Raw genomic sequence first — 26,953 nt, forward strand, 5'->3', positions numbered from 1 at the left:
AGCAAGTCCACAGTTATTAACAGTTTCTCAAACAAAACTCTTATAGCACATTTTAAATAGCGATTAAAAACAAATTAATGTCACAATAACTTATGTTGCATTCTTAATTGGGAAATGACAGCATGCAAGAGTACACAGGACCAAGTTTCACCTGAAAGAACTGACTGAGAGGGTCAGCAAAATTCAATCTGTGATAAATACATAATCTGTTAACTTTAGATCTCAGGAATCTCTTCCCAGCACATCCAAGATAGATTACCAAAATACATATTTAGACAGAAGGAAATATTTAACCCATCAAGTGATAGGTAACATATTACATAATAGAAAGAAAAATAATTTTTTTTACATCCATCTCACCAATCATTGTCTAATATCTTTCTGCACCAAATTGCAGAACATTAATAAAGAATCTGAAACCTATTTAGTTATGTAATGGATGCAGCATTGGAATACAAGGACTGGGAAAGAAAAAACCTGAAACACATCATTTTCCAGAGGCAGATTAGTCCCTAAAGTCAATTCCAACCTTAAAACATCAACAGTTCATGCCACAAAAGGCATTCCAATAGAAATTCCACAGAAATATTTTTGACAGCAAGCTAATTGTGCTCCTATGCTGAACAAGCTGCTGATGCCGTCAAACACCACGAATGTTAGCAAGTATCTGTATCATGCAAATATTCAAAAGCTATTGAACTTTCAATTTGAAAAATATGAACTCCAAATTCCTGAAATTTACTTTTCTTCACAGTTGTTCCTCTCCATTCAAATGGATGGAGCTTGATTTACCTGCAAGTCCAGCTGACAAATCTCCCAGGGTAACTGCTGCAAAACTGTGGGGATTCCATGCAGTATCCAATTTTGGAGTAGTCAGAATGAAATGCGCATCACCCCTGTGGAAATTTGGGACTTGCACATTCACACACATTTGTATGGAAATCCTCAGCATCCTTACAGTTAGGAAAGGTAAATGCCAGCAGTGTCACACAGAACCTCTGGGCCAATACCTTAGTAAAGAGAAATATGAAACCAACAACTACATTTGCATAAATGTGGGCTCATTCAGCTGAAAAGACTCCTGAAATTGCACGCTATTTACATATTTTCCATTATGTATTTTGTAAACTCACATTTCTATTTTAGCAATAATAACTTTGCATTCTCTTGTTTAAACACTCACAGCTTCACATAAAAAAGCCATTTTTCCAATCTTAAGTGTACAAGCAGTGCCCAGCTTTTTCTGGGATTCACAAAACATTTCATGTTCCCGTCCTAATCATGCTTTTCCCTCACCGATTTTTCCAATACATTGATTGGTGTTTTGGTGTGGCCTCCTACTCTCATTGTTTCATCAACACCTTCCACACAAGTGTTATCAATACACTTCTTTTATCCACAATCATCCAAAACAAACACAGAGAGGGCCGACTCCTTTGTGGATTACCTCCATTCAGTCCACAGAGCTTCAGATGCCTGTCAGTTTAATTCTCCATGTCACCATCACACTGTTAAAATGAAGCTCAGTCCAAGTATGAGAAATAAAACCTCATCTTTCAATTGGTCACATTCTAGCTTACAGGTTCAACAATTTCAAGTAATCAGACATTCTGGTGTCTCACATTTTCAGTATTTAGTTTATTTTCACTCTTCAGATTTCGTTTGTTATGCTCCACTTATACCTCACCCGGACACACAGTAGCAGCATCAGGACTTGCGTCATTCACTCGCTCCAAGTCTCCACATGATTACAAACCTTTTTTGTTCTTTCTGGTGGAAGCTCAGACTTGAAATCTCTCTCCAAAAACACAGCAGGTCCTCATATTACAACATCTTCTACCTTTCCATGTTTCAATTTCCATTTTAACTCACTCCTTTCAAGCAAAGGATGAAAAACTGCTCTGAGAAAAAGCTGGGAAATGTTGATGGAGCCTAGCCTAAAAGATCAATCTTTGTAATAATGAACCCCTATCAAATCTCCACTTTAAGTAATAAACCTGTGCAATACTGCCAATACATCACAGTGTCAGAAGTTCATCAATACATTAACTGAACTGTCTTTCTCATCACTGAGGTGTCCATGCTTTAATCTTATTGAACCATGTAAGACACAGTTTGATAGATTTTTTGCATAGTAGGCAATTAAGGGTTGTGGGGAAAACGGTAGGTAGGTGGACCTGACTCCACGGCCAGATCAGCCATGATCTTTTGAATGGCAGAACAGACTCAAAGGGCCAGAGGGCCTATACCTGCTCCTATTTCTTATGTAGGACTAATTGTGACACCAAGGCCATATACTTAGAATTTAAATACATCGTTGTTTCAAATTGTATACATCAAGTCTATCTTCATCCATTGTGATTACAATGCTACCATATCCTTTGTCATATTATACTTATAACAATGCAGGAAGTATTTGACCCATCCCAATTCCCAATAAGCATCCATTTCACCCCATTCTCCGTCTCCACCCCCACCCCCCCCACCATTGTCGTTGAAACCCCAGACCTAAAAAATTCAAAAAGACAAAGCAGCAAAGGGAGATAACTCAAAAAAAACTGTTTTCCACATTCATGGCCACTCCTAGAACATTGGTAAGTTTATTATCATCACTTGTACCAAGGTACAGTGAAAAATTGTTTTGCATGCCATCCATACAGGTAATTTCATCACATCAGTGCAAGGAAAAAATCCCCTAATCCATTCTCCACTACTTAGGAGCAACAGACACAAAGTTAAATCTTAGTTCAGACACAAGAGACTGGATGCTGGAATCTGAAGCAAAAAAAAACAAGCTGCTGGAAGGTTGGGGGGGGGGGGGGGTGGTTTTGGCGGGAGAGAGTAAAGAGAAGGGAAGTGTTGACATTGTCAGATGGAGAACCTGCATCAAGACTGGTACCGATGCAGGGTCTCAATCTGAAATGTCAACATTTTTTTTGCTCTAAATCTTAATTCATTTGTGTTGTTTTCACCAATTCCTTGCTGTAATTGAAATGTTCTTAGTTAAATTATAAATCCAAAAGCTTTCCATAATATAGATTTTAAACAATAACTTTTCTAACTTAATACCTTTAATATAATTTGGCTCTGCATTACATAATGAGATATTAGAACAGATTAGCCACAGTTTGGTTGTTCAGAGGTAGACTTTAAAGGGGAGGAAAGAGATCAAGAAAGTGAATTCCATAGCCTTGGACCTAGTTACTGAAAGCAAAGCAATCAATAGTGAACTGATTAAATTGGGTTTGGGCAACAGAAAGAGCACTTGTTGGAGTTGTGCTGGGTACAAACAAAGAAATCAGAAGCAGAAGTAGGGCCCTGAAGCCTACTCTGTCATTCAAGCTCATGCTGATCAGATAATAACCTCACTCAGCATTCCCGTTCATCCTTGGTAACCTTTCACCTCCTTGCCTTAAAAAAAATTAGACATCTTCCACTGCCTTTTGATGAAGTGACTTCCAAAGAATCACAACTTTTCAAAAACAAAAAAAAACATCATTTCTGTCTGAGACAGCCAACCACTTATTTTTAATTCTAGTTCTCAAATTTCCCACAAGAGGGAACATCCTCTTCATATCCACCACAATCTACCTCTTAGGATTGTACGTTTCAATCAAGTCCCCTTTCACTCTTCCAAATTCAAGTCCACATTAACCTATCTTCCGTCATAAAACCATCTGTATTCAGTTATCATTCTAGTAAATCTTCTCTGACACCCTACATAGCTGAAGTATAACCTTCCTACTTTTGTATTCAATCCCCCTCATTAAAAAAAACCAATATTCTGTTACCTTTCCTAAATACCTGCATACTAGCTTTTTACAATACATGCACTAGGAAACCCAGACCTCGCTGCAATTTGTCACTATTTAGGTAGTATGTTTTCTTTTCTGCCACTGATAAACTGATTAGAACTTAAAAATCAAGGCATTACTCAGTCAGAAGCCACTAACAAGGATGGTTGAGGAATGGGAACAGGAGGAGGAAATACTTGACTATTGGAGAAGGTTGAAAGATGAGATACCAACCAACCATGTTGAACTTGGATCACGTATTTTAAACATTCAAAATCAATGAGCAAGTCTATATTGGAGAAATTTATAAATTATTGTAAATTGAACTAAATACCATTTCAGTGTATTGCTGGCTTTAAATTACAGACAGTACCCTCTCCACCCATGTTTGCAAATTTAAATTTGGAATTTAGATTTGCTACTGTGTACTTATTTCATGGTTTATATAGATTCATTCTTAAAAGCATATCATTTCCTGGCTGCAATATTCCCGTGTGAAAAACTAACAGCAGAAGACAACGTTATCGTTTCACAAGTGCCAGCAATTCAAGACCTTACCCAAGCTTCCACTATTCACCCATGTACCTAAACCATAGGAGGAGAAACAGTTTAACGAAGCAAGAGACATCACAGTCAAACAAATTCCAACCTTCCCCTGACATTCATGCAGATTTTGGTGCAGGACTCTAACAATGATTAATAAATAAACATCTAATCAAAATAAAGAGAGCATGCATCCCACTGTTCACCAGGTCATTGCATATCAAATACAGGAATCTTCAGTGATCCGATGGGACAGAGCTGAGTTACAAGGCATCTTTAACATAGCAAAATATCTCAAGGCACTTACATTCATTTTGGCACCAACCATGTATGGAAACAGTGTAGACTACCAAAGGCTTTAAATCAAGAGGCAAATAGAGGAGAATTGTAAAAATTATTCCAGTTCTCCATTGAAGATAAAAATACTACTAATGCTTGACTCTCATAACTGAAATGCTGCTTCAATCTGGTAATCATTCACCCTTGACTTATAACAATTGAAAGATAATGGTTGTATTAGAGTTGTAAACCTTTCACTATTACTGGTTTAAACATAAATCAATAGCACACAATTAGACAAAGAAGTATAAAGCTGTTTAATTTATGTTACTGTCAGACCTCAAGACATTAAAAAAAATTGCACTCACTGGAAATCTGAAATAAAACAGAAATGCTAAAAATCCTCAGCACAACCTGCTCAACATTTCCAGCACAGAGCAATACAGCATGGGTACAGGACCTTCGGCCCAAGTCCACGCCAACCACGGTGCCCACCCAGCTAGTCCCAATTTCCTATGGTCGGCCCATATCCCTCTAAACCCCACCCCTCCATGTACCTATCCCAAGTGCTTCTTAAATTACACTATTGTACCTGCCTCAACCACTTCCTCTGGCAGCTCACTCCATATACACATCACCCTCTGTGTGAAAAAGTTACCAAGTCCTTTTTAAATCTTTCCCCTCACCCTAAGTCTAGGCCCTCTGGTTTTGGACTCCCCTACCTTGGGGAAAAGAGCATTTTATGTTTCTTTGGATAAGTCATTGGCCAACTCAAATATTTTAAAAAAGATTTATCTGATTCAAATGAGAATCTTGGAATTACAGAGCTCAATTTACTCTGGAAAGCTTTTCAAGAAAATAGTCAACTTTAAGTATGAATGTCAAGATCATGTTTCAGTACAAAGAAGAAATAACATGGCAGACACATTATCCAGAAAAAGTGGTGGGATATCTTTGCATAAGAGACTCAGTGGGAAATTCTACCTTGGATGGCTTTGCAAACTGTTTGCAAGCCATTGTACAATTAACATGGCAATTCCAGGCACATGGGAGAGTTTTGTAATGTAGGATCAGCACATTTGAGTGGAATTACACATTCAAATAGCTATGGATAAACTTTGCTGAAGAACTAAGATTACCATGATGAGGAATAATGATGATATCCACTAACTGGGAAGAGAGCTAAGTATAAAATACGGCTACACAGAAGACAGTTTCAACATGAGCTCAAATATCCGACTCTGGGAAAAAATAGGTGGCCCTTGTACCTTGTGGTGATTTCCCTGTTGCAGATGTAATGTATTTGTGCTACAATTCATCTAGTGTTCCATTTCCTTCTGTGTGTATACAAACAATCGTAGGAAAACACAACAGAACATATTGAAGTTCACGACACGAAAGGCCTTTTAAAATGAGACTTTTTTTACCAAAAATAGCTTATAAAGATGACATTTAAGTATACAATTTATAGTACCCATTTCCATTGTACAATTAAAATATGAACGCCCAAAATCAAGGTGTCAGACCTATTCTAGAGGAATTACAAAAGCAGATTCCTAATAAAACGGAAAATGAAGTAATTTTCTTTCTCTGCCCGTTCTGATTATTTCCGTCGATCAGTGCATGTCACATTTCAAACGTCAAACGACAGGAACAACAAAATCTGGCCGTGCGTTACTTATTTACAAGTGCGGGTTCTCAGTGCTTTTTAATGGGATTTAGAAAAAGATGGGCAAAAGTCAATTAAATCGTATTCCCCCGATCTCGAGTCTTTGCAAGATGTCAAGCAGCGACCGTGAAAATACTGCGAGGCCCCACGAAGTAGGCCCGTAAAAAAAACCCTCGTCATTCTGGTCACGACGGGACCACATCTTCCCCGCAGACCCGGGGAGAAAATAATAAATAAAAAATCACACGGCTCGGGGAATCAGGCACCTCCGACCCGCCAGCCCGGCGCAGCGCTGGCAGCTAGGCCCCAATGACACAGTGAAATTGGACGGCCCCAACCTCTCCCTTCCCCCCGCCTCCCTACTCCCTTCCCCACCCCTCCCCCATCCCCCACCCTTCCTGCTCCATTCCCCAACCCCCCTCCCTCCTCCTCCCCCCCCTCCCCCAACCCCCTCCCTCCTCCTCTTCCCTTACCACCCCCCCCCCCCCGTTCCCTGCTGCAGGGAAGGAGCAGAAGCCTGAGGCCTACCGGCCTTCAGAGATGGGGGGGGGGGGGGAGAGGGAGGGAATAGACCATCGGCTCCCCGGCGCACCGCCCGCCCCCCGGCCCCGACATTGACTTACTCTCCTCCCGATGCCATGGTCGATCAGCTTCCCTCCTCACGCTGCGGGTGCACTCTTGAGTCTTGTCTGAGCCTGGGGCGGGTTTAGCCGGTAGCTCGCTGCCTCTCCTCTGCCCCCGTCACTCACCGATTCCCGGCTCCCTCAACCTCCCGCGTTGGTGAATGGAAAAAAAACCCTCACGCCCCTCCGCAGCAACGACGCGTCATTCCAAGCTCACAACGAGGCTGCCCAATCCAGAACCTTCCTCGGGGGGGGGGGGGGGGGGAGCCGCGCGGCTGCGCCCTGTCACGTTCCGATACGGCCTTCCCGAGCTGTCAATCATCCTACCCGGAACGAACCGAGTGATGTCTTTTCTGCGGAGTCATAGAACATTACAGCACAGTGCCAGGCCCTTCGGCCCACAATGTTGTGCCGACATTTTATCCTGCTCCAAGATCTATCTAACCCTTCCCTCCCACATAGCCCTCTATTTCTCTATCATTCATGTGGCTACCTAAGAGTCTCTTAAATGTCCCTTAATGTATCTGCCCCACAAACCTCTGCAGGCAGTACGTTCCACGCACCCACCACTCTCTGTGTAAAAAACTTACCTCTGACATCCCCCTTATATCTTCCTCCAATCACCTTAAAATTATGTCCCCTCATGTTAGCCATTGTCACCCTGGGAAAAAGTTTCAACCGTCTACTCGATCTATGCCTCTTATCAACTTGTACACCTCTATCAATCATGCAACAGAGCCTGCGATAACGGCACACGTGTTCATCGCAGTCGTTCAAACCTAGCAAGTCCCAGTCACTGTATCTCAACAAAATTTTTTTTTACTTGATTAAGTCTTGGAAAACAAATGCATTAAGCGGGTTTCAACCTAATTCCCAATATTTTCATAATGTCTTTGGGTTTGAAAGGATCAACAAGCAGATCGAAACCAGTGATATCAGGATATAACGTGATTGAATGGAGTCAACATGGTTTTACCAAAGGAAAATCATGTTTGACTAATCTTTTGCAGTTTTCTGAGGATTGTACACGGTAGAGTAGATGATGGGAGCAAAATTTGGATTTTCAGAAGCCTTGATAAGATTCTACGCAGGAGATTGTGAACATGGAACTAGGGATAACGTACTAGCATGATAGAGAGTTGGTGAACTGATAGAAAACAAAGTGTAGAAATAAACAAGTTCTCAAGTTGGCAGTCTGTGACCAGTGGAGTGCCACTAGGTTTGGTGCTTGAGCCCCAACTATTCACAGTCTGTATCAACAGTTTAGTTGAGGCGATGAAATGTAACATTTCCAAGTTCACTAATGACACAAGGCTACGTGGGAATTTAAGTCATAATGAGGATGAAAAGGCTTTAGCAAGCTAAATATGTTAGCCTATTTTAGGAGAATTTAAAAACAGCAGAAATGTAATACTACGATTGTACTGGACCTTGGTGAGTTCACAGCTGAGCACAGCTGCAATGGTGAGACCATTGTGTACATTTTTGTTCTACTTAGGTAAGAAAGGATGTACTTGACAGAGGAATGCAGCAAAAATTCATTAGACTAGTTCTAGGGATGACAGGCTTTCTGCACGAGGAAGAATAGACTAGGACTGTACTCTAAATATTAGAAGAATGAAAGGATATCATATTGAAACATAAAATTCTTTCAGGGCTCTACAGGCTGGATGCAAAGTGGATGTTTCTCCTGACTGAGGAGTCTAGCACCAGAACCAGCAGTCACAGTTTTACAATACAGGAAAGGCTATTTAGGACTAAGTTAAGGAGAAAAATCTTTCGAATTCCCTACCCCAGGGGGCTGTGGAGAATCAGTCATTGGGTGTATTTCAAATAGAGATCAATAGATTTCTGGATAATAAAGGAATCATGAGATAGGCTGATAGTGCAGGAAAATGGCAAGATTTTGATGAATGGTGGGGCAGACTCTACGTTCTTATATGAAGAAACAACAAGGCAGATAGAGTACAATGTGGAAAAAGGGTGAAAATATCCATTTCAGTAGAGAAAACAAAACTGTTGAATGTTTTTTAAATGTTGAAACATTGAGAAATAGTTATATTCATGGAGATCTGGTGCCCCTATATATAGGTCATAAATCATGAAAGCTAACATGCAGTTGCAGCAGGCAGTTAGGAAGGCAAATAATATTTTGACCTTTACTGCCAGTTGATTTGTATACAAGATGATGTATCCAATTAATTAGGACCTTACAGCACTGTGTTCAATTTTGGTCCACTTATCTGTAAAAAAAAGGATACACTTGCAATAGAGGGAATGCAGTGAAGATTCACCAGACTGGCATCTGGGGTGGCAGGTCTGTCATATGAGGAGAAATTGAAGAGACTAGCTCCCTAATATATAGAGTTTAGAAGAATAAGAGAAGACCTCATTGAGACGTAACATTCTTAGAGAGTTTGATAAGGCAGATAGAGGGTTGACTGAGGAATCTAAAATTGGGGTCATAGTCTTAAAATAAGGGGTAGGCCATTTAGGACTGAAGAGAAATCTCTTCACTCAGAATGGGGTGAATCTTTACAATTCTCTGCCTTAGAAATCTGTGGAGGCTCAGTTATTGATTGAATTCAAAACATAGATCAATAGATTTCTGGATGTTAAAGGAATCAAGGGATATGGGGCCAGGGCAGGAATATTGGGTTGGAAGATAACCCATGATTTTCTTGAATGGCAGAGCAGGCTCAAGGTGCTGAATAGCTTACTCCTGCTCCTATTTCATATGTTCTGTTTTTGAGCACATCATTTTAAATAGCAGATATATAGACCAATATGATTGATTATGGAATGCAAGTACAGCACAATACGGGCCCTTCAGCCACGATCTTGTGCCGACCTATATAAACCTTATCCACATTCTATCTATCCCCCCCTCTACTTCACTTCCCATAACCCGCTATTTTTCTTTCATCCATGTGTCTAATAAGAGTCTCTTAAATGACCATTTCACATCAACCCCTACCACACCCCCCCCCCCCCGACCCCACCCAGCGGTGCATTTCAGGCACCTACCACTCTCTGTGTAAAAAACCCTACCTCTGACATCCTGCCTGAACTTTCCTCCATGCACCTTAAACAGGTGATCTCTAGTATTACCACCCTGGGGAAAAGATGCTGTCCACTCTGTCTATGCCTCGCATACGTAATCTTATATACCTCTATCAAGTCTCTTCTTATCCTCCGTCTCTCCAAGGAGAAAAGCCTTAAGTTGCTCAGCCTCTCCTCGTAAGACCTGTTCTCAAATCCAGGCAGCATTCTTATAAAGCTCCTCTGCATCCTCTCCAAAGCTTCCACATCCTTCCTATAGTGTAGCAACCAGAATTGAAAACAATTTTCCAGATGTGGTCTAACCAGGGTCTTATAGAGCTGCAACATTACCTCTCTGCTCTTGAACTCAATCCCTCGGCTAATGAAGGCCAGCACACCATACACTTTTTTTGAACAACCCTATCAACTTGCGTGGCAACTTTGAGGGACCTATGTAATAGAACCCCAACATCTCTCTGTTCCTCCACACTGCTAAGAATCCTGTCATTAACCATGTACTCTGCCTTCAAGTTAGATTTTCCAAAGTGTATCACTTCACACTTATCCAGATTGAACTCCATCTGCCACTTCTCTGCATCCTGTAAATATCCCATTGCAACTTTACGACAACCTTCTGCACTATCTACTACACCACCAAACTTCGTGTCATCTGCAAACTTACTAATCCACCCTTCCACATCTTCATCCAAGTCACTTATAAAAGTCACAAAGAACAGGGGTCCCAGACAGATCCCTGTGGAACACCACTAGTCACTGACCTCCAGGTCGAATACACCCCTTCAACAACCACCCTCTGCCTTCTGTGGGCACACCAATTCCAAATCCACTCAGCCAATTTTCCATGGATCCCATACCTCATGACCTTCTGAATGAGTCTACCATGGGGAACCTTGTCAAATGCCTCGCTAAAATCCATATATCCAATTTCCACTGCTCTACCTTCATCAATCTGTCTTGTCACTTCCTCGAAAAACTCTATTGAGCTTCTGAGGCATGACCTGCCCTTCACAAAGCCATGTTGAATATCCCTTATAAGAATATGTGTCTCCAAATGCTCATAAATCTTGTCCCTAAGTATCCTCTCCAATAGCTTGCCCAACTGGTCTATAATTCCCAGAATTATCCCTTTTGTCTTTCCTGAACAATGGAACAACATTGGCCATCCTCCAATACCACTCCTGTGGCCAGAGAGGACTCAAAGATTATTGTTAATGCTTCAGCAATCTCTTCCCTCACTTCCCATAGTACCCTGGGGTATATCCTATCTGACCCCGGGGACATATCTATCCTAATGCTTTTTAGTAGCTCCAACACTGCTTCTTTCTTAAGCTCAACATGCTCCAACACATTCGCCTGTTCTACACTAACCTCTCCTTCATCTAAGTCCCTCTCCTTGGTGAACACTGAAGCAAAGTATTCATTTAGGACCTCCCTACATCCAGACACACTTTTCCCCCTTATCCCTGAGTGGTCCTACCCTCACCCTAGTCATCCTCTTGTTCCTCACATATGCCTAGAGCGCCTTAGAGTTTCCCTTAACCCTACTTGCCATGGCCTTCTCATGCCCACTTCTAGCTCTCCTAAGTCCCTTCTTAAGCTCCTTCCTGGCTACCTTTTAACTCTCAAGAGCCCTGATTTTTGCTTCCTTAACCTTAAGTAAGCTTTCTTCCTCTTGACTAAACCTTCCACCTCTCTTGATAATCATGATTCCTTCACCCTACCAGCCTTTCCTTGTCCCAGTGGGACAAACCTATCTAGAACCCCATGCAAGTGGTCCCTAAACAATTTTCACATTTCTGCAGTACATTTACCAGAAAACATCTGTTCCCAATTTACACTCCCATCGTAACTTGCTCTTCCCCAATTATTTTCCCATAATGTCTGCTCCTATCCTTGTCCATGGCTATGTTAAAGGTCAGGGAATTGTGGTCACTATCCCCAAATGCTCATCCACCAAGAAGTCTGTCACTTGACTAGGTCATTGTCTAGTACCAGATCCAGCATGCCTCTCCTCTAGTTGGTCTACATACTGTGTCAGGAATCCTTCCTGTACACACCCAACAAATTCTGTCCCATCTAAATCTTTTGTACTAAGGAGGTGCCAATCAATATTAGGAAAGTTGAAGTCACCCATGACAACAACCCTGTTTTTATTTGCACCTGAAGTGTAAAATACTTCAAAGGATATAGATAAGGTACATGTATGTAAATCATTAAAAGTGGTAGGTCAAACTGAGAAAGCAATTTAAAAAATGGTAGATCCTGGACTTTATAAACAGTGGTTTAAAGAGCAAGGAAGTAATGATGAACTTGACACTAGTTCAGCCGCAAAAGCATCATGTGCAGTTCAGTGCACCATTCTTTCAGAAAGTTGTGAAAATTTTAAAATGACTCCGGGGATAAGAGACTTTAGTTATGAGGACAGACTGAAAAAGCCAAGGTTGTTCACCTTGGAACAGTTTGAAAGAATTTCAAAGGATATATGATACAAGTAATTAAATAATAAATAGTCTAGGCAGAGTACATGGAGAGAAATTGTTCCCAATAGTGAAGGGTCAAGAACCAGAGGACAAAAATGAAGGTGAAGGGCAAAAGAACCAAGAATGCCATGAGGAAAAGCCTTTTCACACAGCAAATGATTAAGGTCTGGAATGCACAACTTGGGGAGTTGTGAAGGCAAATTCAATTGTGAGATTCAAAAGGGAACTGCATATATATTTGAAAGGAAAATATTTGCAGAGCCGTAGGGGAAGGGGAGTGGTATCGGATTACACCTGCAGAGCTGACATGGGGTCGGTAGCCAAGTGCTTCTTCCTACACACGGTAGTGTTAGTGGTTTGCATAACGCTATTGCAGCGCCAGCGACCCAGGTTCAATTCTGGCCGCTGTCTGTAAGGAGTTTGTATGTTCTCCCCATGTCTGCGTGGGTTTCCTCCGGGTGCTCCGGTTTCCTCCATATTCCAAAGACGTACAGGTTAGGAAGTTGTGGGCATGCTATGTTGGCGCCAGAAGTGCGACGACACTTGTGGGCTGCCCCCATAATGTTCTATGCAAAAGATGCATTTCACTATGTGTTTCGATGTACATTTGACTAATAAAGATATCTTATCTTTCTTGTGATGATAGTAAAATCAATTATACAAGCAGTTAAAGGGGTAATTACAAATGTATTGTGATTACTACTTCTATGTATGCACGAAGGAAGATATGAGCAACGTACCCTGTGCAAATAAAGATATCCCAGGTTAAATCAATGACTTCGATATAAATTATATGAATAAATTAGAAATGTTGTTGAAGCATGGGTAAATATAGGTTAAGAACTGAAAGTCATTACCAATTTATTAAAGGTACATTTATTTGACTGATTTGACATGTGTGAAATAGCAGAGAGTTATTGAGGGTAGAGCACCTCATATTCCCGTAAACTTTTAAAAGAAGCATATCAATAAATCTTACAAAATTGACTTAAGAATTAATAGCTGAGAGCAGTGACGAGTGGTTTTCTCTCAGATTATTCCAGTTACACAGAGTGTAAAATCTCCAGGAGTCAGAACTGCTGCTTTTTTGTATATGTCATTGACTAGGAATTATGTACAAAATGTTTTCTCATGAAACAAAACTCAAGAATGTGTTAACAATAAGAATTATAACAGCCTTCAGGAAGAGAAAGAACATAAGAAATAGGAGCAGGAGTAGGCCATCTGGCCCATCGAGTCTGCTCTCCATTCAATATGGCTGATCTGTGGACTCAGCTCCACCTACCTGCCTTTTCCCCATAACCCTTAATTCCCCTACTATGCAAAAATCTATCTAGCTGTGTCTTAAATATACTTAATGAGTAGTGAAACAGATCAGTGCACAGCATATGAAATCTAATGCAGGGGATGAATGATACATTTTGGTAGAAAGACTGAGGTGCCTATAAGGTGAATGGCACATTTTAAAAGAGCTTGCAGAAACAACGTGTCCTGGAAGTGTATATACGTATACCTTTGAAGATAGTAAGCCAACTTGAAAAGGCAAGAAAAATACATACTGGGATCCCTGGCATTATAAGTAAAATATAGAGAACAAAAGCAAGGAGGTTATGCCAAACTTTAATGAAACATTAGTTAAGGCAGAACTAGAATATAGCACTGGCACTCATTTTTGGAAACCAACCTGTAGGAAGGATGCCAAAGCTTTGGCAATGGAGGAGATTAACAATAACTTTTCAAAAGGGAACCAAAAAAAACTTTTTTGTATTTATCAAAAGTTGAAACAAAATACAAGGCCATGGGGTAAGAGGAGTGTGACTAATTATAGCCCTAACTATGCTATATTACTCCATTCTTCTATAAGGTTACTCGTGTCACAAACCAGCAACAAAAGAAACACACTGAGCATGATTCAGTGTTAAAAACTATTTTATTAATCACTACTTATGATAATACGTAAAATAAAAGTAAAAATGTTAGTATGTTAGAATTCAAAAATGTTAAACCTCGAACGTTAACCCCAAAACTAAACTCTTCGTGTGTGTGTGTGACAAAGTCCAAAACTCCCAGTTCCGGAATGGTTCTTAAAGTTCAGTTCCGCAAGCCATAAGGTGAAACATGAGCAAGGGCTTCTTCAACAACCACCGTTGTCTGAAGATAAGATGTAGATGTAGAAAAACATAGAGAGAGTACATACGAAATCCAAATGTTCCACGATGGAACCCAAACGACACTTCAGTGTTTACTCGGTAGTGACTTCCTCACCCCGAAAAAGCATCCGAACCGTGGTCGTCCACACACAAATACCTGTTTCCTTCTACAGGTCAGCAACAAAGTGAACTCCACCGGATTACTTCCAACTTCCATACATGGATTTCAGTGGCAAACACAGTTATTGTTTCTCATCCATCGATAGAGAAAACAAGCAGGCTGGTGTCTCTCTCCCTTCTCTCTCTCTCTTTCTTCTTCTTCAACAACGTCATTACGTCCTTTATCTTCTATTGACGTAAGCACGCCCCACACACACATACACACACACTCTCTATCTTAAAGGACTTTCACTGAGTCCGTAACACCTCCCACCTAAAAAAAAATTTTCCCAAGAAAATTTTAACCGCGCATAGTTAGTAATTTTAATAATTATCATGCTACACAACTACAGACTATCAGATTAGTACAGATACATGTTTCCCATTTAACATCGGGAAAGACAATCAGCAATCACATTATCTTTGCCTTTAATGTGAGTTATCATGAGATCAAACTCTTGCAAAATTAAACTCCAGTTTAACAGCCTTCTGTTCTTGTTTTTGACTCGGCTCAGAAACACCAATGGGTTATGATCTGTATACACAGTCAATGGTTTCTGAGCGGTGCAAACATATACACTGAAATGTTGCAAGGCTAAAACAAGCGACAGTAATTCTTTCTCTATGGTGGAATAATTCTTTTGATGCTCATTAAATTTCTTTGAAAAGTAAGCTACAGGATGGTCAATATCATCAAGGTCACCCTTCTGCAACAACACAGCTCCTGCAGCTTCATCACTGGCATCTACTGCTAATGAAAATGGCTTTTCAAAGTCAGGTGTTTTGAGCACAGGATGGTAGCATAAAATGGCTTTCAGTTTCTCAAATGCTTCTTGACAAGAATCTGTCCAAACAAACTTTACTCCCTTCTTCAGAAGATTAGTTAGGGGAAGAGCAATATCAGCAAAATTTTTACAAAATTTTCGATAATATCCAACCATTCCCAAAAATCTTCTAACAGTCCTCATACCTGTGGGAATAGGGAACTCAGATATTGCTTGAACTTTTGCCTGAACAGGAGCTTGCTTGCCTTGACCTACAACATAACCAAGATACGTCACAGTGGCATGGCCAAATTCACTTTTAGCCAAGTTAACTGTAAGGGTTAGCCTTGGAAAGTCTTTCAAACAACCTTTCTAACGCAGAGATGTGATCCTCCCATGTATCATTCCCAGTCACTAAGTCGTCAATGTAGGCATCTGTATGTTTTAACCCATGAATCACTGAATTAATCATTCTTTGAAATGTTGCCGGAGCATTTTTCATTCCAAATGGCAAAACATTGTATTCATACAATCCAGAAGGGGTTACAAAGGCTGAAATCTCCCTTCCTCTATCTGTTAATGGAACACACCAGTACCCTTTTAATAGGTCAATCTTTGTAAGAAATTTTGCCTTTCCCACTCTGTCTATGCAATCATCCACTCTAGGAATAGGGTAAGCATCTGACTTTGTTACAGCATTCACTTTCCTGTAATCTGTGCAAAATCTAACAGTTCCATCAGGTTTAGGTACAATAACCACAGGGCGAACTCCAATTTGAACTAGAATGTCTAATAATATCATTTTCCAACATGTATTTTATTTCCTGATCAACAAGTTTACTTTTTTTCCACATTCATTCGATATGGGTGTTGTTTGATTGGTTTTGCATCCCCAACATCAACATCATGGGTAATTATCGATGTTCTGTTTGGAACATCTAGGAACAGATTTTTAAATTTTAAAATTAATTCTCTCATCTGGTTGTTTTTGTGAAACTTGTAAATGGTCCAACTTCGTTTCAAGGTTCTCCATGATATTTTGGTTTTTTTAGTTTTGATGGAACAATATTTGGTCTAAATTGGCCTTCCTCAACATCAACATCATGCATTCTAGAAACAACCTTTTTCACCATCCACCAAGGCCACAACTGAATCCCTCTCATAATAAGGTTTTAGCATGTTTACATGACAGAGTTGGGTTTTCTTGCGTCTATCTGGTGTTTTGATTATATATGTTAGATCAGTCACTCGAGATTCAATAACATAGGGTCCAGAAAAACGAGCTTGCAAGGGATTATTTTGGCTAGGGAAAAATACCAACACCTTTTGCCCCACTGCGAATGTCCTAGGCCGAGCACGTCTATCAAAATATGTCTTCATTCTTATCTGGCTTGTTTTCAGATTCTCTCTCGCTAGCTGGCAGACTCTCTCCAACCGAGTTTTAAATTTTTGGACATAGTCCAACAGACTCAAGTGAACTTCCTCATTAACCCATTGCTCTCTTAACAACTCCAAAGGTCCTCTCACCCTATGTCCAAATACAAGCTCAAACGGACTAAATCCGATTGACTCCTGGATCGATTCTCTAACGGCAAACAAAAGTAAATGGATACCTTCGTCCCAATCCTTGGTGTTTTCAAAGCAATAAGTCTTCAGCATATTTTTGAGAGTAGAATGAAATCTCTCCAGAGCTCCTTGAGATTCTGGGTGATATGCAGATGATACAATCTGCTTTGCTCCCAGCTCATAGACTATTTGTTGAAAAATTTTTGACATAAAATTACTACCTTGATCAGATTGGATTTCTTTTGGCAAACCAAACAAGGTAAAAAATTTTACAAGAGCCTTTGACACCGTCTTGGCCTTAATATTTCTAAGGGGTATTGCCTCTGGAAATCTAGAAGTGGCACACATGATGGTTAACAAATACTGATTTCCAGTCTTAGACTTTGGTAAGGGGCCAACACAGTCCACAATCACCTTCGAAAAGGGTTCACCAAAAGCAGGAATTGGTTTCAAAGGAGCCACAGGGGGATTTTGATTTGGTTTACCTACCATCTGACATGTGTGGCAGGTTCGACAAAACATCACCACATCTTTTCTCAAACCAGGCCAATAGAATTGTTTCAAGATCTTCCCTACAGTTTTATTCACACCAAAATGACCACCCAAAGGCATACTATGGGCAGGTTTAAAATCTCATCCCTATAAACTTTTGGAACAACAACCTGATGAATAACTTCCCATTCCTCAGTAACAGGAACATGAGGAGGTCTCCATTTCCTCATTAACACTCCATTTTTGACATAGTATCCAGTTGGCACCTTTTCAATCTCCTCACATGAGAGTGCTTTTTCTTTCAATTCTGTCAATTCAGGGTCCTTTGTCTGTTCCACCATGAAATCCTTCCTCGACAAAGACAAATCTTTAAATTCAGGCTCACTATAAGGATGTTGATCCTCCAGTGAAGACAGAAAAGTCTCAGATAAGGCATCAAAATTTTCTTCCTGTTTAGGACTGTCACAAGGAACTACATCAGACTGCACCGGACTGTCTGTCTTGGCTATTCTTTAGCTCTAGCTCGAGTCACCGCACATGATGGGTAAACATCTGAATCATCCTCAGACTCATCAATCCTTGGTTGGTTGTTAACCGTACCACAGGATCACTTTCCTCCATTTGCAAGGTCATTTCCCAATAACAAAGAAACTCCTTCCACTGGCAAACTAGGTCTTATCCCTATCTCGACTGGTCCTTCTACGAACTTTGACTTTAAAATCACCCTGTGAAAAGGGACAGACATGGTCTCACCTGTAACGCCTCGTACTAGATTTACCTCACCAGTGTCACTTTCTTCACCAAAATTTAAAACACTGTCCAGCAAGAGAGATTGACTAGCCCCAGTATCTCTAAGAATTTTCACTGGCACCTGGGGTGACTCATCATTCAGTGAAACAAAACCCTCTGATACATACGAACGGAATTCTTTTCTCACCTCCTCCAACTTTTCCGCTTTTCCCTCTTGCAAGGACTGATCTTTAACAGCATCTCCTAAACCTTTTTGATTTTTAATTGCCTGAAAACAAGCATTGGGCCCAGCTTCCTTCTTTTTCTTCAAAAGGGCACAATTAGATATCACGTGGCCAGGTTTCCTACAGTAATAACAAGTACGCTCAACAGGTTTCTCCAGCCCTGGCTTCTTTTCATCCTTTCCTTTTTGATTACCTCCCAATTTAATCTCCGGTTTACCTGGATTGTCTTTGTAACTCTTTTGAAAGGTTTTAGGTTGTCCCCATTTGGATTTATGGGTTAAAGCATAATCATCTGCCAACCTAGCAGTTTCTTGTAAAGTTTCCACTGCCTTTTCATTTAAATATGTTGTTAATTCAGCTGGAACACATCTTTTAAAGTCTTCCACCAGTATCAATTCTGTCAATTTATCATAATCCCCATCTACATTTTTAGCCAGGCACCATCGTTCAAAACATATTCTCTTTCCATTGGCAAATTCCATATAAGTCTGATCTGTAGATTTCCTCAAGTCTCTGAATTTTTGTCTATAAGCCTCAGGGACCAATTCATAGGCCTTCAAAATAGCTTGTTTACCTTGGTATAATCAGCTGCATCCTCAACAGACAAAGCAGAATAAGCTTTTTGAGCTTTACCTTTAATCACACTCTGTACCATAAGAGCCCATCCTTTCCTTGGCCAGTTTGAACTCACAGCAACCTTTTCAAAATGTTGGAAATACTGATCAACCTGATCTTCTTCAAAAGGAGGGACTAATCGAACCTCCCTGCTGGCTGAAAAACCATCATCAGAATCAGATTCCGAACTCCTACGCTTCATTTGTAACTCATGCTGCCTCTTTTTCTCCTCGTTATCCAGCTCCATCTTCTTCAATTCCATCTGCCTTCATTGCTAGATCAGCCTCTATCTTCATCTGAGTTAGCTTTTGTTCGGCCTCTAATCTCTTTTCCTCTCGTTCAGCTTCTATCTTTAACTGGGTTTGTTCTCGTTCAGCCTCTATCTTTGCCAGCTGCACCTGTGCCTCAGAAATTGCTATTTCACTGCCAGGAAACTGTTTTAACACTTCCTTCTCAAACACCTTCTTTTCCACATAATGGCCAGCTATCAGTCTCTGAATATCTGCCTTTCTCATAGACTGCTTTACTTCTGTAAGGTTTAGCCTTGTAGCAATCTTTATCAGATCATCCTTTTTCGCCACCTCCAATCCCTTTTGGGTTGGTGACTCCAAAAATGCCTTAATATCCATTGCTGCTGGTTTCCACACACACAAGCCAATTAAAAAGAATTTGGATTGAATCCCGAACAAATCTTGTCAATCTGGGGAACGATCCCAGACGACACTCGTTAACCTTGGGAACTATCCCGGACGAATCTTGTTAACCTTGGGAACGATCCCGGACGAGCCCCCAATTTTGTCACAAACCAGCAACAAAAGAAACACACTGAGCATGATTCAGTGTTAAAAACTATTTTATTAATCACTACTTATGATAATACGTAAAATAAAAGTAAAAATGTTAGTATGTTAGAATTCAAAAAATGTTAACCTCGAACGTTAACCCCAAAACTAAACTCTTCGTGTGTGTGTGTGACAAAGTCCAAAACTCCCAGTTCCGGAATGGTTCTTAAAGTTCAGTTCCGCAAGCCATAAGGTGAAACATGAGCAAGGGCTTCTTCAACAACCACCGTTGTCTGAAGATAAGATGTAGATGTAGAAAAACATAGAGAGAGTACATACGAAATCCAAATGTTCCACGATGGAACCCAAACGACACTTCAGTGTTTACTCGGTAGTGACTTCCTCACCCCGAAAAGCATCCGAACCGTGGTCGTCCACACACAAATACCTGTTTCCTTCTACAGGTCAGCAACAAAGTGAACTCCACCGGATTACTTCCAACTTCCATACATGGATTTCAGTGGCAAACACAGTTATTGTTTCTCATCCATCGATAGAGAAAACAAGCAGGCTGGTGTCTCTCTCCCTTCTCTCTCTCTCTTTCTTCTTCTTCAACAACGTCATTACGTCCTTTATCTTCTATTGACGTAAGCACGCCCCACACACACATACACACACACTCTCTATCTTAAAGGGACTTTCACTGAGTCCGTAACACTCGTGAGCCACCTCTTCGCTGGTATAATCCTGCCTAGTTTCTATACCTTTTATTTATAGCACACATACTTCAGCCAAACCATTCAGAACCTTCGAAAATGAAAAAAAATTGCAGATGCTGGAAATCTGAAACAAACATGGAAAATGCTACAAAAATGGAAAACGGTGCAAAAATTCAGCAGGTCAGGCAATATGTTTCAATGTTTTGGGTCTACAACCCTTCATCTGAACTGGGAAAGCTTGTTGGATAGGCATATGGAGGAGTGTGGGATGGGGGGATATGCAGGAGGAAGGGGTTAGGTAGTGTGAGGGTGGTTTGATGGACGGCACAACATGGTGGGCCGAAGAGCCTGTTTTGTGCTGTATGGTTCTATGGTTTAGTTTTCAGAAGGACAGAAGCTGCAGAAAAGATGTGTAGAAAAAAAGGATATGTCTGTGATAGGACAATTTGAAATGATGGTAGTTACCAGCACATTATGCTTCTTGGTCTGTAAAATGAGTTGTTGTTGGAAAAGTCGTGAGCCCTGTCAGGCAGGCAAGACTTAGATGAGTAATGTAAGAAAAACTGAGCCAAAATGATATTAAAAACAGGAAATGGAAAGTGCTGGAAAAACCAATCAAATCAGGCAGCACCTGTGGAGGGAGAAAAGTTAACATTTTTGATGAGAGACCCTTCATCAGACCTGAGAAAGAGAGAAATATGTGTATCTAGATAACACCAAAATGTGGATGGAGCAAAGGGAATTTTTCTCATTGACATGTGGCAAGTGGGATCAGGTTAAGCCCCTATAGCTGTATAATGTATAGGGCTGAAGCAAGACTGCCATCAAGCTCCCAGATTCTACTCCTTATCTACACACCAGGGGCAATTCAGAGTGGCCAATTAACCTACCAACCTACGTCTTTGGGATGTGGGAGGAAACCGGAGCACAAGGAGGAAATCCACGCTGTCACAGGAAGAATGTGCAATCTGACGCAGACAACACTGGAAGTCAGGATTGTACCAGGAGGCAGCTGCTCCATTAGCTGCACCATTTCATTGACCATTAATGTTAACTTCGTTTCTCCCTTCACATATACTGCCCTAAAATGCTTAGCATTTCCAGAATTTTGTTCTTAATTCAGATATCCACAATCCACAATATTTTTTTCTGTAAGAGGATACATATTAACTCAGCTTAAAACTAGATTCTAGGTTTTTGTAGAAGGGTCAATCTCTGGAATAAACTACTAATGCCTGCACTAAGAGTGACATGTTTCAATCATTCCGAAGTGATCTGGGAAGTTCCTATATCTGCAGCTGTGGATCACTGGGCCATGTCATTCTGGATCTTTTCTGTGTGCCTTAAGGCAGGTAAGGAGAGGATTTCCTATTTTGGTTCCTAAATTGCTTTTTACTTTTGTTAAGGGGAGGTGAGGCAGTGGCAAGGTGCAATGGGTAACAGTTATGAAGAGCCGAACTGGAGGTAATATACAGATGACTTACCATGCCACAATAGGATTGTTTTGTGGAACAATAAGTGTTTTACTTGCTTTCCTTGTATGCTCTTGGCTGTGCTTAGAAAAAGCTCTCCAGTTATTTCCGTGAGTTGCAATTTCATTTATTTTGACATAAGAACTACTAATTAAAATTATAGTTGTTGCAACTCAGGAGATGGTTATTCACCATATTGAGTCTATGCAACCTCCCAGAAAAATCTGTCTAGTCTCATTCTCTGCTTATCCCCAATGGCACATGCAGGAAAATAATTTGCAGGAGCATCTTATTCCCTCAAAAATCCTGATTGATTCAGTTTCCACTACACTCACATGTGGTTAGTTCCAGATCATAACTATTTGCTGTATTGAAAGGCCTTTTGTCAGAGACCCCTTGTATCTCTCGGTCAAGATGTTAAATCTGTACCTCCAGTCCATGAACTTCCCATCTAAACCAGCCACACTTCTTTCAAATCTTCTCTCAACCTTCTTTACTCTAAGGAGAACAATCCCAGCCTCTCCAGTCTACACTTCTCTCTCATATCCCTGGAACCAATGGAATAAATCTTTACTGCACCTTTCTGCAATCTATTTCTATCCTCCTCACTTTGCCATATTTCCAATTCTTAAGTCATCTGTAAATCTGAAAATTTTACCCTGCACACCCATGTCTAAGTCATTAACATATTAATCAAAAAAGTGGTCCCAGCACTGTCTCAGGAACAATATTTCCCCTCCATCCTCAGGTATTTAAAACTGTTTACTATTAATTTCTTTGCCTGCAAGCCAATTGCCTGCCTATGCGTCTACTGACCATTTAATTCTGTAGACCTCATATTTTGCTTTTCAGTTTCTAAAGAATAACTTCAAGAACTTGATAATTTCCTTGTTGCTTTTAACACAAACCAAATAGCTCCCACCTGCCACCTGTCATGTCTTCCAGCCTTATAATATCTTCCTTAATTAGTAATTGCCACTCTTTCTTTCCTTCCCTATTTTTTCCTGAGCACTTTCTGCCCTCAAATATCCATCACCAAGTCCTGTCCTTTTTTGGGCCACATAATTGTTTTTTCCTTCATCTTAATCCTACAGTTATTTATATCTGCATCTCACTTATCTTATACACACATTATACATTGAAGACTTATTTTTGTACTCCTCATCATCTCTTACTCCCCTCGCATCTAATACTGAACTAAATCCTTCGCTGTTCCTATCAAATAATCTTAATCTTCTGTACATTTTTTTCTCCTTGCTATTACCATATATTGGTCCCCATCCCCTTCTTCCTCATTTACACCAGTGAACCTCCCTGCTCGGACACTGGTCCCAGTCCCATGAAGGTGCGACAGATCTCTTCCGTCCCAGAACTGGTCCCAATGCCCTTCAAGCCTCTCCCCTTTGCACGATGCATTTTCCCCACACAATCCTGAATTTACTATTTCTATTTTCAATAACACATAACACTGGGCATAATCCAGAGATTAGAACCTTTCTCCCAAGCTAAGAATGAAAGACCCAAGCTATTTTTTTTTACTTCCTACATCATTGGTTCTAGTTTCTCCCCTTCCTTCCTCAGGATGTCCTTCATTCTCATCATGGTATTCATTCTACAATCAGGGAGACAAGACGAAATTCATGTTGAAAATTATAAATAATGCTCATCTGTCTCCCTGAAACAGGAATCTTCCCTCTTCCCTCACACAATCCTTTATCCTATTGTGCTATCCTATTGTGCATTCCTTCAAAGCGCAAAATCTTTTGTTTGAAAAAAAAGAAACTTGAATCCCCAGAAACAATTCTTTTTCCTACAACTTCATTTATTATATTAAAAGTTCCATACTTGTGAATATTTAGACATTACTTTTGTATAAAATGTGATGTGATCTTCATAAATATCAAAATAAAATTCTGATGTAATAAATTTTCAGTTCATTCCAAAAGATTGGATAATAAAGTAATTTATGGAACTGTATGAAAAGGTTAGGAAAATATGGCCCCTTAAGTCTGCTCCACCATTCAAATAAGGTAATTGATTACTTGATCTTGACCTTGGTTTCATGCTTGTTCCCCATAACTCTCAGCTTCTATATAGATCCATCTGCCTCAGCCTTGAATCTAGTCAATATTTCTGACTTCACAGCTTTCTGGGTCAGAGAATTAAGAGAATCATGATCTTCTGGGAGGGCTGCTGCATAGCTCTACTACAGATTTGAGTAATACCCAAACTAGAACTATTGTAGTATTGTTTAAACATTGATATATAAAGTACAGTCTTCCTTTGTCACAAAGGTGTTTGCCATGGCCAAATTATGCAACAGACAGTACATGTCTATGTTTCAGAATTATTTAATATGATGTTTATTCAGTATGTTCTTTACTGTTTTCTTTCAGATGGACCTGGATAACTCATGAAGGTCATGAATAAGATGTGGGTCTCAGAAAGTGCACAGCTGATTTCTCTTTAGAATGACAGATGTAATGTGCCTGCAACATTTTAGAAACCGCTTCTTCCTCTGAAGTACTTACTTCCTTGAGATGAGGAATCAAGAATAAGGGGAATTTTCTGAAAAAGAAAAAAATTACGAATTACTTTATAATTCCAAAATGGCAGTGGTAGGGAATGCAATACTTTAGTCTGATATGCATTTTCGGCGATGAGCATCAGGACAGATGTAAATTAATCAACACTGAATGCAGTGTTTACAATGTCTTAACCTTTTAGTGATCAGAATATATTTTCTCTTTTCATCAAAAGCCAATTTAGTCTATACCCCTAAGAAGTGGACTGAAACAGCCCAAACTCATTTTGATGAAAAACACTCATCATCAGGATTTAAATGGAAGGTACAAAGTACTTTTCTAATACCCTAGAGCCAAAATGAACTATTTACATTTTCGCATTTGGACCTTTACAATGATAAGTCTATAAAAGCCTTATTTGTATGCATTGCCCCCATGGAAAGCGATGAACTAATATGATAATTGGTGACGATAATAATAGGCAGGTGTGGCAGCCCGCACACACAGGACTTGAACTGCCATCGGGAGCCGCGGGCAGACACGCAGTAGTGCATCTTAAACTACCTGTTTGGGGTGGACCTTCCAGAAACAGTCTGACGTCACATCCGCCCTGTGGGTCGCAGTTGAGCATGGGTAGAGAGTTTCGTGCGCTTTTCTGTTCTTGGAGTAAAGAGTCTTGGGTTCAGCACCCTCTGCCTCCATGTGTTTCTTCAGTAACGCATTGTGTACGGGCACATTGGTGACACCGACGTTCCAGATGGCATCTGGAACCGGCGACTCAGTGACCAGACATGAGTTCGAGCAACTCGCACAGCGCGGTCTCCTTGAAGCTTCCGACTTTCTGGGCCACTCAGCCCCACGCTTGGTTCGAGCAGGCTGAGGCCCAGTTCAATATTAGAGACATTACAGCTGACACCACGCGGTACTACTACGTGGTCAGCATGCTCGACCAGGACACGGCAGGCCGGATCATCGACTTCCTACACCAGCCACCAACGGAGGACAGGCACACTAAGATTAAGGCGCTCCTGATCCGTACCTTCGGACTCTCCTGCCGCGAACGAGCCGCGCGGCTCCTACACATGGACGGTCTGGACAACCGCACGCCATCCGAGCTCTTGAACGATATGCTGGTGTTCATGGACAGCCATAAGCCGTGCCTTTTATTTGAGCAGTTGTTCCTCGAGCAAATGCCAGAGGACATTCGCCTCCTCCTCGCGAGTGAGGATTTCAGAAACCCATGCAGGGTCGCGGCTAAAGCATATGTCCTTTGGTAGAGTAAACAACGTGGAGTAGCTTCCATCGGCCTAGCCACGACTGCGCGGCCCAAAGCCCGGGCCCCGCAACCGAAGCCGTCGAGACCCATGGGGGAAAAGGACGAAAGTTCCAAACAATGGTGTTTCTATCACCAAAGATGGGGTTCAAGTGCGTGCCGCTGCCATCCACCATATGCTTTTCTGGGAAACGCCGGGGCCAGCCGTCACTAATGGCTATGATGGCTGGCCACCAAGACAGCCTCCTGTACCTCTGGGACCGACACTCCGGGCGGCACTTCCTGGTAGACACCGGAGCCGAAGTCAGCATACTTCCCCCCTTGAACATCAACACTCGTAATGCAGTCCCAGGCCCCAAGCTCACCGCTGCAAATGGCACCTGTATTCAGACGTATGGCTCGCGAACCATCCCATTGCATTTCAGGTCCAGCCGTTTCACTTGGACTTTCACGTTGGCAGCAGTGTCACAGCCACTACTAGGGGCAGATTTCCTAAGAGCCAACTGCCTCCTGGTCAACCTAAAAGGCCGGCGTTTGGTCCACGCCAAGACGTTCCAGACTTTCCAGCTCGGAGAAGCCCAGCTACCAGCCCTCCACCTGGATTCCGTGACCCTCTCGGGTAACAAATTCACCAGGGTGTTGGCGGAATTCCCCTCACAGTCACTCCGCAGTTCTTCACAGCCGACCCCAAGCACGGCGTGCAGCACTACATCCCCACGCAAGGACCACCGCTGCACGCCCGAGCTCGCAGGCTCCCACCCGACAAGCTCCATTTCGCCAAGGAGGAGTTCCGTAAGATGGAAGAGATGGGAATCGTACACCGCTCAGACAGCCCGTGGGCATCCCCGCTGCACATGGTGCCCAAGTCCGCAGGAGGTTGGAGGCCCTGCGGAGACGACGGAAGGCTCAACGATGCCACAACCGCTGACCGATACCCGGTGCCCCACATCCAGGACTTCACGGCAAACCTGAACAGAGTGACCATCTTCTCGAAAATCGACCTGGTCAGGG

The 26,953-nt window shown here is 41.3% G+C and overlaps 1 protein-coding gene across 1 annotated transcript in view; it reads right to left on the minus strand.

Annotated features, from left to right (window-relative positions):
- Positions 1–24,481: 24,481 nt before the first annotated feature.
- The window catches only part of fancg (FA complementation group G), a 44,554-nt gene continuing 42,082 nt past the window's right edge, over positions 24,482–26,953 (minus strand). The window contains exon 14 of the mRNA XM_052010603.1: positions 24,482–24,712. Within this exon, the coding sequence (XP_051866563.1) occupies positions 24,565–24,712 (148 nt within the window). The 3' untranslated portion in view covers positions 24,482–24,564. The remainder of the gene's footprint in view (positions 24,713–26,953) is intronic.

This window comes from Pristis pectinata, chromosome 2 (genome assembly GCF_009764475.1).
Source record: "Pristis pectinata isolate sPriPec2 chromosome 2, sPriPec2.1.pri, whole genome shotgun sequence".
NCBI classification, from domain to species: domain Eukaryota; kingdom Metazoa; phylum Chordata; class Chondrichthyes; order Rhinopristiformes; family Pristidae; genus Pristis; species Pristis pectinata.